The sequence below is a fragment of the Vigna angularis genome, chromosome 5 (assembly GCF_016808095.1).
Source record: "Vigna angularis cultivar LongXiaoDou No.4 chromosome 5, ASM1680809v1, whole genome shotgun sequence".
Lineage (NCBI taxonomy): Eukaryota > Viridiplantae > Streptophyta > Magnoliopsida > Fabales > Fabaceae > Vigna > Vigna angularis.
In genome coordinates, this window is record NC_068974.1 from 38,966,808 (window position 1) to 38,978,601 (window position 11,794).

The following is an 11,794-nucleotide window of genomic DNA, read 5'->3' on the forward strand; positions in this document are numbered from 1 at the left end:
TCACTTGTATGTTATAAAAAGTATTTTTTATTTTACTGTTAAATACTTTAAGCAAAATAAATTAGTATACACACCCTCAATTTCACGGTTCAAAAGGAAGTCATACAAATTTAAATTATCTTTGATTTCCTTTTATCGAAACCATTGAATTTGAACACTTTTCTTCTTTCAATCTTCTTTTCAAACATAGTTTTTAAGCTAGGAAGAACAATTAACTTCCAATTACAGCCACTCTTGACATGAAGAAATGCTCGCATTATTATAATTGCTACGAGAACATTAAATTGAGAAACTCTTTCAACACAAAGTAGCCCAAACAGCTATAAAAATTAATATAAAATTACATAGATAAATAGAAGAAAAAATTGTAGGTATCAGAAGTGCCAAAAGTTGATCTGAATTCAAACCTGGGTGTTTAATTTGATTAGGGTTTGGGTTACTGAAAAGGAACAGGAACACCGTGGTTCTTGTTGACTATAGCCATTGCCTGGTAGCGAGTACCCATACCAATCGGAACATCTTCATCGGGTCCTTCCCAAAAGGGAGCTTCACCATCACCAACAAGTCTCCAGTAACCTGTTCGCAAGGTTTCAGCCTGTTCCTCCGTGCAGTTCTGAAGGAGTGCCTCAACACGAAAATTTATTCCAAGAGAACCAAGAAACTGAGATTGAGTAATTGGCCCGTGAACACACACTTCTCCTGCATGTGTTACCAAATTAGTTTTTTCTGATATCTGATTCTAATAATCATACTATTTGTTAAAATACAAAACATTTTGGAAGCACACCCGAAGCTTCCTCTGCAGAATGCCTAATGGAAGCAAAATCAACATATGCACTGAGATCGGCTGATCCAGGATTGTCTAGAAGGTTCACAAACTTGTGTTTCCGAATTGCCTGCATCAATCCAAACACCATAAAAGTACGAGGGAGGAAAGACAACCTATGTATAATATATCAACTACAATATCCATTTCAATAATTGACTCAGATATTAGTCGTATTCTACATGACAATTACCAGCATAAAGAAACTTCAATTTATGTAAACTCTCAAGTTTAACAATCTTATCTTTCACAATGAGTTCCATCACCCACCCTCTTGATGGGTCCATCGAGAGAGCAGAATTCATCGGAAGACAAAACAACAAATGAGACCTGAACTCAGGGATTGACACTACCTTCAATCATCAACCAAAACGTTAAGGCTATGAGTTTATAAGTCTTTTACTTCTTCTACCTTATATGGTACTCAACTTTCTTATTTTTACTAATATGGAACTTAGACTCACATTTAAATCCAATACCTCTGTATCATAATGTATACTCCAAAGAGAGAGATTGTGTTTTACTGTCACTATGCTTATTATTTTTTATCAGAAATTTAAACCAACGTGTTTGCTTATGCTAATATTTCCACGGTAGTAATACAAGACGAAAAGTAGGATACGGGATACTACACTTGGAGTAAAACTAGAAAGCAACACTTCTAAGAATAAGATGAGAAAGATGCTAGACCTGGAGACTGTTCGAGATTACTCCGTTCATGCCATAGTCAATGATTAGAGCTCCTCCACCATCAGAACTTATCCTGTCAACAATGGTTTGGGTCAACTCCATGGCTTGGGGACAAATCTCAATTTGATTGAGCTCGGGAAATTCCTCGGGTGCAGCCCATTTCAACCGCTTTAATAGATAGAGAGTAGCAGGTGTTGGCTGTGGAGAAAGAACAAAACGAAACCTATCCGATATATGTAAGAAGTATCAATACACTAAACCCAGAAAAAATACAATTTAAAAGAGTAGATTATATTACAATACTTACGATGAATCTTCTGCCACATCAACCATTTTCTCACACCAGCCTCGAGATGCTTTCTGCAGAGTCCAGACAAAGAAATCATGCTTCAAAGAATGTAACACCAAGAGCAATATACAAATGGAAGGAATTGGCAGAGAACTTGGATTTCATTGTTTTACAAAACTTATACAAGGTATAGTATGAAAACTTCTATTATAATGGACATTAAGGAACTAAAACTATGAATTTTGCCAAGCTAAAAAATCCCTTTTGAAGCAGGAAATTAGTGGAAATTTGGAATTGTTTAAACAAAAGGAGTGCAACAGTTGAGGTTCAAACTTATCTGTCACAAAACATAGCTGTGGATGAAAAAGTATAAAGTAAACAGCTGTGGAAGAAGCATTTGAAAGCAAAAATTTGGAGAATTTCGAATCTAAAATCTTAATTTTGCAGCTTGATAGATGTTCTTAGTTTTAATTCAGCTTTAATAGCACAAGCATTATATTACCTGAAACTGATGGACTGGAAGGGCATCAAAGAACTCATGCGCAATTATAATTGTTGGCACTGGAGCACAACAAGAGCAATTGGTCAGGGCATTTTTATACACAGTTCAATAAGATGTTTTAATGTAACACAGAACAGAATTGAAATTTCATGTAAGAAGTTGCACACCATATTCTATGCCCAAAAGTCTATTTTCATTGGAAAAGCATTACATACATCCTGATGGAATCTGCTCCAGCATTGCATGCCACGATACAGGAGTACCAAACAAAGACCTGGCAGTTCTTACATCAGTATCTTGAGAACCATTCTCTTCCTCAACGCATTTCAAGTTCTGGTGCTGAAGCTTCTGCAGTGCTGGACTACATTCCACCAAGTGCACATGCAATGACTCAATGAAGTTCTTAAACTTTGAAGCACCCTATAAGAAATTAAAAACTTCCATATGTAGTTGAGAATGTAAACAAAAGGTTTAGAAATTCAAGCATAAAAGCACATCATCATCATACGCGAAGGAGATCGGCCATGAGAGTTCCTCGTCCGGGGCCAAGCTCAACTAGATTTATTCTCTGAGGTTGGCCCATTTGCTGCCAAAGACACATCACCCAGACACCAACCATCTATGTTTGAAAAAACAAGGTATTAGAATTAAAATCATTGTCATGACACCTGAAGAAGCCTTAGCTATAGTTCATGCTTGGATAAATTTCTATACATACACTTGAATAGGAGAATAAGACAAGAAAAACAAAATAAAATGAGTTTCTCCGTAAAATTTAACTTACCAATGAACTAATTTGTAAAAAAATTCCCATGGTAGTTTTTCTAAAAGATTTTAGAAAAAATTATTTCATTTTTCACTTCGTTTTCTTTTATACAAACATTCTAGTTCAATAGATGAAGATAATTCACCTCACCAAACATCTGGCTAACTTCGGGAGAGGTGATAAAGTCACCCTCTGCTCCAAAAACATCCCGATTGATGTAGTACCCAGCTTTAGGATTTGTCAAAACTTCGGACATGTACTCACCAAGGGAAATAGGCCCTCCACGAAACTGATAATCACGACTAACATAAATTAAAATCGACGAAACCCAAATGTTAAAGACTCAATTTTTATGATGCAAAAATTGAATGGAATAAGATAAAACCTTGATGATGCCTTTGAGGTGCTTGACGAGCTCGGAATCAGAAGTTGGGTGGTGAGCATGCTCTGGCAGAAGAGAGAAAGAGAGTTTGAGCGAGTATAATAAACAAAGAAAAGAGGGAAATTTGAAGAGAGTACCAGGTGGATTGTAAAGGGTAGAACGGTCAATGGATATTGTGGTGGCAGTGGTCTCTGAAGAAGAAGAAGAACAGAACCTTCGATAGTGTCGTGGCACCGTGGGGCGATGAAGTGAGTAACATTGCCGCAACGCTCTTCTCAGCATTTCTTCTTTACTTTTTTTCCTTACAGGAATCGAAGCTGAGAGTGTGAGGTTTTACATAGTTAAGGTTTTTTTCTAGTTTATGCTCATACCAATTTTCTCTCTCATTTTTGTTATTTAGGTATTTTAATACGATTTTTGGGTATTTTCTAACCAAAGTAATACAACAAGAATAATAGTCGATTGATCAAGATTAAAAATAAAATACATGTTTTTTTTTCTAACAGCAATGTTTAACCAAGAATAATACTTGTTTACGTGTTCTTCTAATACTTGTTTATTGTTTACGTGTTTCACATTTTATTATTATTATTTTTGTGAGAAAACTAAAACCACGTATAAAATAAAATGAAGAGAGAAATAACTAATACAAATTTTCTTTCAAGACCAACAATGTCCTCAGTTTCAGGCTATGTGTGAATATAAAATTGTCAACTAAGAACTAAATATTTTTTATTTCATGCCATAGTGAAAAACAAAAAAAGTTTACTCTGAAAAAGAATAAAATAAAAAGTATGAAATCTTCTTCACTTAATTTGAAAATTTATTACAAATAAAGAAAATCTTTTTACCGCACTCTCTTAAGTTTACTCACTATGTTTTCAAACCCTTTTCTCTTAAGTTAGTAATTAGATAAGTTCGACTCACCTAAGTATTAAAACCATTCAATTATATTCTTAAATAATGTTATATAGTCTTTAAAATTCAAAATGTCAATTTTTATAATTAAAAATTTGTAAGTTATTATAATAAAAATAGATTAAATATATTTTTATTCTTTAAATTATATAAAATTTAAATACATTATGTTTGAAATTTGATATGTTTTAGTTTTAAAAAATTTTAAATAATAACTATAATCATTTTTTAACTCAATTAGAGTTTTTCTTTTCACATGTCAATCGCCGTTTTTCAACTGAAAGAAGTAAAAACGCATTAATTGAATTATTTAATATACTATCCTATGTCCGATTATTTTGTCGAGCCCAGAATCAAAGAAATCAACAAGTTCAATACCTATTTATTTATATTTCAAGCATAACAAGAATCAATCAATCAGCTCATAATTTATTTAGCAGTAAAGAAAGTAAATTCCAAGAATTGGAAACAATCTAAACAAGAAAAACAATTGTGATTCTATTAGCCATAACTCAATGATGCCCATCTCAAAAATATCGAACCAATTAAGTTCCAAATCAGTTGGATGCAAACAAAGGAGTGGCACCGCCATACGAAAAATGGAAATCTCGTAGAACGGCAGAGTTTGGTTAAAATATATCGATCTGCCTCTATCTGCCATCCTATTTCATTATAAGTACAAACAGACCCTTACAACTATCAATTGAAAAGATAAAATTGTGATTAACATGTTTAACTGCCCTTGCCTCTTTTTCTGTCTCATTAGAGATGCAAAAGACAGGGAGAGGGAAAGTGGGAAAGAGATAGGGACATAACATTGTTTGGCCTTGTCTACCAGTAAAAGAATGCAAGGGTCTAGTAGTGTTAGAGCAAGCCTGATGAAGTTGACTCGTGTACATGATTTATATCTCTCTATATCATATACACTGATGAACATTATCTATTTTCTGATCTTCAATCTAATTTGATGCAATTCAACAAATTACGTACTTCCAACACAACTCCAATTCACAAATTTACTAAATCACAAAATTTGGTAATTTGTATTTCTAATTTAAAGAATTTCACTCACAATTTTGTAAAAGTATAATCAACAGTGAAAACTGTACTGTTAGCCCCTCTCCCAAAAAAAAAAGGGAGAAAGAATTTAGGCAACGAACTGCACTTTATGAATTTTCAGCAAGAAATTGTGCTTAAATAAGTAATAATCCTGAGATCACTAATTCATACACATATTTTAGACCCCATAAATGGAATCATGATATACATCTGTGCCAAGTTGTGTAAGCATTGATCCAGCATCAATAACTAACAATCCTGTATTAAACAGCTAATATTTCAGAAATAACAGCAAAATTCCCTCTTCTTGAAATTGTCTGAACTTGGAAAGCGTGTGTATGTTCATTGAACTCCGAAGCAGCAGATTTTTACATTCCTCTGGCCTATAAAATGACCAAATACACTACAGAACTGTACATACACACAATTGATTCACAAACATCAATCATCTGTTCTAATAAAATTGTTTCACAGGAATATGTTTCAAAGAGAAAAATGAAATGACTATAAAAACTTATGATACATGGAAATTTATAGTCAAATGACAATATGAAAACTCTTTAAACAGCACCAGAATCATCCGTTCTAGTGACCGGCGTAAAATCCCAATACTGCTAGCATTGTTTGCACAGAGGATTGGTTTAAAAAAGAAACTGAAACACTATACTGCCAGCTTAAACCACATCTAATTTCAAATTAGCATCACCGTTATGTTGGTCCAAGCCGATGTTTACACGATGATGTTCAAGGTTAGGAATGACAATTCTAACTAGACCTTGTGGGTATTCGCCAAATTCAAAGAAGCCCCCGGCGAGGAATTATTGACGGTCATAAGACATATGAACTGAAGTGTACAATTCTTCTCAAACAATTCACATCAAACAATTTATTTTCCAAACAAAGCATATAAAGTGTCTTCATATTTAACTATTGCATGGTAATAATTTGACACGCGCAAGGCCGAAAGCAATCGAAGCACAAAAAAGTATATATCAATGGTAATATACCCATTGTTCTAAAATACAAGGGTGAACAAATCTATGATTCATAAGAATATACACTCCTAAACAATAAAATTATACATAAAAGATTGATCAAACAATCCCTCAAACCAAAATTTCAAGAAAATCGTATTATTAAGACTGTATAAGAACGATGGTTCAGCCTCTGGTTAACAATTTCGAGTTGTTGAAGGCTGTAACTATAAGGGTGACCAATTCATGCTATCGACTACAAGCACAGACTCAAAGGGAAGCAACAAAATAGCAATCTATAGTTCTGTACTCACAATGGCAGATCTCAACGTCTGAACCACCAACAAAGAAAGTCATAAAACCTTCAAGTGTCAGCTACCATAATGGTGATTCCGAGCAGCCATATTGGCAACCTGAGTTTGCAACTGGGCCGCTCTAACTTTCGCTGTGGTGGCGCGGTGAAAGAACTGTTCCCTGGATAACGCCCTCACACTCCTCAAATACTGATCAAACGGCACAGATCCCACTTGAAGAGACTTATCCAACGCATAAAGCGTGTCCTCGATAGCCAAATCAGCAGCAGTGCAGTCAAGCATCTGCTTGGACAGTACATCCACACACTCAAAAGCATCCTCAGGATTGTCCAAACCACCCAGCTTCTTCCCCTGGTTATCCCTCAACCACCCCTCCAAAACATCAGTGTTCATCAACACAATCTGCAACTGCTGCTCCAGCGCCTCCATCTCCTCCTGCATCTCCTTCAACCCCTTGTTGAGAGTCTCCTCCCGCTGCTTTAACACGCCCTGCAAATTAAACAGCCCCTCCATCTCACCCTCCCTGGTCTTCCTCAACGCGGAAACATCCCCATGAACCATCTCCACAAGCTTGTTAATCGCGTTCCGCTTGAAAACCTCAGAAGGATCCTCAGTGGACTGAACCCTAGAAGCGGGAGCAGGGTAAGGGGAAGGAGGGTAAGGCCTAGCGGGGGGTTGAGCGTGGGGGTAGCCAGATGAAGAAGAAGAGTTAGAAGATAAATTGGAGGAAGAGTTTCCGAAACTGGGATGGGGGTGAGGGTGAGGATTTGGATTAGGATTGGGGTTGGGATTAGGGTTCGGGTTAGGGTTAGGTCTGCGTTGGGAATAGAGGGGAGGGTCGCGACCGAAGTGGTGGCTGAGATTGAGAACGAGACCGACAAGGTTGGAACTAGGGTAGGTCCAATTCTGCAAGTAAGGAACGGAAACCAAACCAGAAGGGTTAACATGAGGGTGGGGGCGTTTGATGACCATGTCGCGCGTGGGATTCACATAGACGCAGGGCGGGTGACGAGGGTAGGACTCCATGAGCCAGATGACGACGGGGATGTTGTAGGTGACACCTTGAAACGACATGGGGATGGTGCCGTCGGCCTGAAGGAGGTTGACGGAACGACCGTCGTTATGCGTGAAGGCGGCCGTTTTGGGCTCGAGCGAAGGGAAGGTAGATGTTAGCGCGACGAGGTGCTGGCGGATGAGCCACTTGGTGTCCTCGGAGTAAGGGACGGCGGAGGGGCCGCGCTGAGAGAGAACGGAGTTGAGGAACTGCGTCATCGCCGGTTGGACCATGCCGATTCCGATTGGAGTTGGGAAGATGAAGCAGCTGAGGCTTATTATGTCAATCAGCTATCACTCTCAGATTGCTTTCTTCCTTCGTAAGGCTATTCCTTCATAACTTTCACGCATTTCAATTTTCTCTCCCATCTCCAAACGCGTCACTGTTTATACTTTTTCTTCTTTTCTTGTTCCGCTTCAGCTTCTACGAAAACGCCCTTTCCTATTTATTTTTTTAACTTCTTTTTATCAATAAAAATCACTTTTTATGTAATTAATTAATTCCTTATCATCAAATTCAATCAATTTTTACTGCACATCACGTTTTATTGTTTGATGCACGTAAAAGTCAAACATATTTGTATATTAAACTTAATTATCCACTTAGTCTGGCAAAAAATTATACAACAAATGAACAATTTATCTATATACAATTTTTTAAATAACAAAAATACTGTTTATTCTTAATGTGCACAAATTTTGGAGCAAAATTTAAATTCTCATTTTCCAAATATTTATATATTAAGGCAGAAGTTACAGATTGGATAAACTCAAAAAATAATGGCATGGAAAACGTATTATATTGCTATGTATTGACTTTTTTAACGTTTTTTATATTTTTCCTAAATATCAGCTTTACTGTTAATCTAAAACTTTTTTAATAGTGTTTCTAATTTTTCAAATTTGAAATAAAGAAAATTAAAGTTAACTAATGGTTTTAATTTTCAATAAAATGTGAAACTTTTATTCTTAACTTTGAACCAGGGAAAAGTGACTCCCAAACAACGTATCTCAGCTAGGTAAGCAACATTGAGATCTAGCTCTGTTAAGAAAGCATACTCTAGCAAATTAATACATTAAACATTTAATTCAAATACAGTAGTGAAACATCGATCTGGTCCAGGACAATCAGACCATAAAAATACCTCGGAAAAAAAAAATCTTATATTGTATTTCCTATATGTCTGTTAAGACAATAATACCCTACCCTGATATTACATAAATTGCTGTGGAACTCGAATTAGTAAATCGTTTCCCAGGCTAACTGAAGGTGTTAAATCACAAAATCTTCCACTTTCTCTCAAGGGCACCAGTAATCCTTGTAATACAATAAGCAGCACTTAGAGGGTACCCAGAAACTGCAATCAGGAAGCACTATGATGTAAGAAATAAGAATATCCTGACTGATACATGTTAAATAATCATGCAAGGTAGCATTCTGCATTTTTATTATACACTACAAGTTTTGACCACAAATTGTAACAATAAATGAAAATAATCAGTAGGGTGTCTCGGCCAGGAGGCTTAAACTCGGCTTAACAACAACTTCTACCATTCAAATTCAGTTCAATTTAAGCATGAGATCTGTTAATGCAAAAGACAGTAAGTTGGCTTCAAAGGAAACACCCTATTTTAAACAGACTAGTCATTTATAGCATATTTGGATATTTGTTTCCAACAATGCAAACTGAATTTCACCCGTTCCAAAGTATGAAACCGTGAATACAGGTAACCAAACACACTTAGTATTCTGCATAAAATGCAACAAAAGAACCAAAGTGGGAGACTGCACTAACAGGCTGAGCAGATCCATATATTTCTGTTTGCCGGTATTATCAAAGCTAAGCTAGTATGGTCCAACAGTGAGATTTTGTTCACAAACCTGCATTTAGTAGTTAAAGTGCTTTGCATAAAATAGTTCACTTTTTACTCATTATGGAGATCATGTGGCCTGACCAATTTATACTTTAACAAAATTTCATGAAGCTCTTCATTCCTTGTTTAGAAATTTGAACTGACAAATATCAACAAAATTAAAAATAAAAATATATCATGTCCCAAAAACAAATACAAAATTTGCACACAAAGGGACCCGACCATCAGCAAACACTTGTCAAACAAAGACACAATAAAAGAAAACCAATGAAGCCAGACCCAAGTGCCACCACAGGAATATGTAAATAATTACTGTGACGATAGTAGATAAAAAAAAATTGTATGGACAATCTTACTTGCTATGTAATCTTCTGTATAATCTGTCTCAATCTTCCCATGGGCCATTGCTCCTACCTGAAATTAGAATATATTAACTGCTAAGCATCGACAGAAAAAATAAACAAAAGAAATTGAAAGTTGAACTGGTGAAAGTACCACAAAAACAAGGTCCATATCGCTGGAAATCTTTGATACATAGTCATCCATATCTACAAGCTTGTCTGAACTATATGATAGACCTGAAATTCAACAGAGACATCACTTTTACTATTTTGAATTATATTGATAAAAGAATTTATCAAAACAGAAAAGTTAAAACACAGATTTTAACATTAAAGAGTTGGAATTTTCCAGCAGTTCAAAAAAACAAACAGGTAAACACAAGCAACGATCAAGAACAAAACACACCTATTTTTTGTGAGTTGACAGGCAAATACTGTGTGACAGGATTTTTTATTGTTCGGAGGAGTTTTTCGCGCTTGCCAACAGCAGATATGCTCAGCTTTTGAAGCAGTTCCACTGCAGGGTAGTAAAAGTTTAGAAGCAACATGATGAAAGCTCGTTACTTTTTCCTCCCAAAAAGTGAGGCCTAGGAAATAAAATAGCAAAGACTTACACATAACACCAGCAAAACGTTTGAAGGTTCTAGGAATTCGAACAAAGGGCTTAACCTCAATAAGAACACCTTTCTCCGTTCTTATATAAACATTTCGCAATCTTCCAGCTTTATTCAGTGGACTATCTAAAATAGATAGAAGAGACTGAAAACAAAACACCATTTGATATAAATTAAAACTCATACTAAAGACTGATGAAGATGATGATGCATGTGGAAGAAACTTTACTTGATGAGTAATGTCCGGCCTATAATCTCCAGGATTCTTGTTGTGTTTGCGAAGGAAATTGGCATGGTCATCGGAATTCAACAACTGATATGTCTGCAGTGCCAAAAAAACAAAGGAAAGACAAAGAATTGAATGAAAGTTGAAAGTAAAAGGAAAAGGAGAGTGTGAAATAGAAGAGTAAGAAGTAGAACCTTGCCGACTTTGGCGACTTCAAGAGAAGCTTTTTCGAGAATGAAGATGACATTGGATTTGGTACTTTCTTTCTCGCTGGGCGCAATTGGGATACCGCTCAATTCATCCTCTTCTGTTGGTGCAGGTTCTGCTTGTGGTGGTGATTCTTTGCTCTCTTCCGCGACAGCTTTCTTCGGTGGCGGCTGCGGGTGTTCTTCTTCTGAGTCCTGTTTGGATTGGGAGTGCTTGCGCTTCTTCCCCTTCACACCAAAAGGTCGTGTCATTGCCTCTGCCTCAAACAAACCCCAACTCTCCAAACACTGATTGCACGTCCTAGGGTTCTGCTTTTTGTGGAAACCCTTTTATCTGAGCTTACAATATGGTACACCCAAAACCTTGGTGTAGTGAAGGTTTGATGAAAACTTAACCCTTGGATATATAATGATATGATTATAATAATTTTTTTATATATTACAATGGTTCTTTATGTCCTTTACAATGATACTATTTCATTTATTTAAAATATAATTTGGTAACACATTACTCTCCCCTTATAATACAGTATAATAACTTATTAATTTAAAAAAATTATGCAAATGCTCATTTACTCAAAAATACATATAAGTATCTTGTAATATTAAATATTTATTTTTATGGCAAATATCATGTATAATATTTTAGTGAATTATAAAATCAATCTATAATATATCATAAGATATTATATTATATCATGCGCATGTGTATTTTTTTTATAACAAAAGATAATAAAACTATAATTATAAAAATAAAAA

The 11,794-nt window shown here is 35.6% G+C and overlaps 3 protein-coding genes across 3 annotated transcripts; all 3 read right to left on the reverse strand.

The window, feature by feature from the left end:
- Positions 1 to 234: 234 nt before the first annotated feature.
- Positions 235 to 6,858, reverse strand: LOC108338912 (uncharacterized). Its single transcript, XM_017575983.2, has 11 exons — positions 6,721 to 6,858; positions 3,593 to 3,772; positions 3,459 to 3,520; positions 3,219 to 3,362; positions 2,816 to 2,926; positions 2,523 to 2,727; positions 2,308 to 2,366; positions 1,824 to 1,876; positions 1,517 to 1,739; positions 788 to 896; positions 235 to 699 (listed from the first exon to the last, which is right to left on the reverse strand). The coding sequence occupies exons 1-11, from the start codon at positions 6,761 to 6,763 to the stop codon at positions 437 to 439; spliced, it is 1,452 nt and encodes a 483-aa protein (XP_017431472.2). The 5' UTR covers positions 6,764 to 6,858; the 3' UTR covers positions 235 to 436.
- Positions 5,575 to 8,208, reverse strand: LOC108340790 (protein ELC-like). Its single transcript, XM_017578370.2, has 2 exons — positions 6,721 to 8,208; positions 5,575 to 5,690 (listed from the first exon to the last, which is right to left on the reverse strand). Exon 1 carries the CDS (start codon positions 8,005 to 8,007, stop codon positions 6,778 to 6,780), a length of 1,230 nt encoding a protein of 409 aa, XP_017433859.1. The 5' UTR covers positions 8,008 to 8,208; the 3' UTR covers positions 5,575 to 5,690; positions 6,721 to 6,777.
- Positions 8,209 to 8,818: 610 nt separating this feature from the next.
- Positions 8,819 to 11,411, reverse strand: LOC108339570 (uncharacterized). Its single transcript, XM_017576714.2, has 7 exons — positions 11,024 to 11,411; positions 10,833 to 10,925; positions 10,604 to 10,748; positions 10,396 to 10,506; positions 10,144 to 10,226; positions 10,005 to 10,062; positions 8,819 to 9,131 (listed from the first exon to the last, which is right to left on the reverse strand). The coding sequence occupies exons 1-7, from the start codon at positions 11,285 to 11,287 to the stop codon at positions 9,052 to 9,054; spliced, it is 834 nt and encodes a 277-aa protein (XP_017432203.1). The 5' UTR covers positions 11,288 to 11,411; the 3' UTR covers positions 8,819 to 9,051.
- Positions 11,412 to 11,794: the final 383 nt, after the last annotated feature.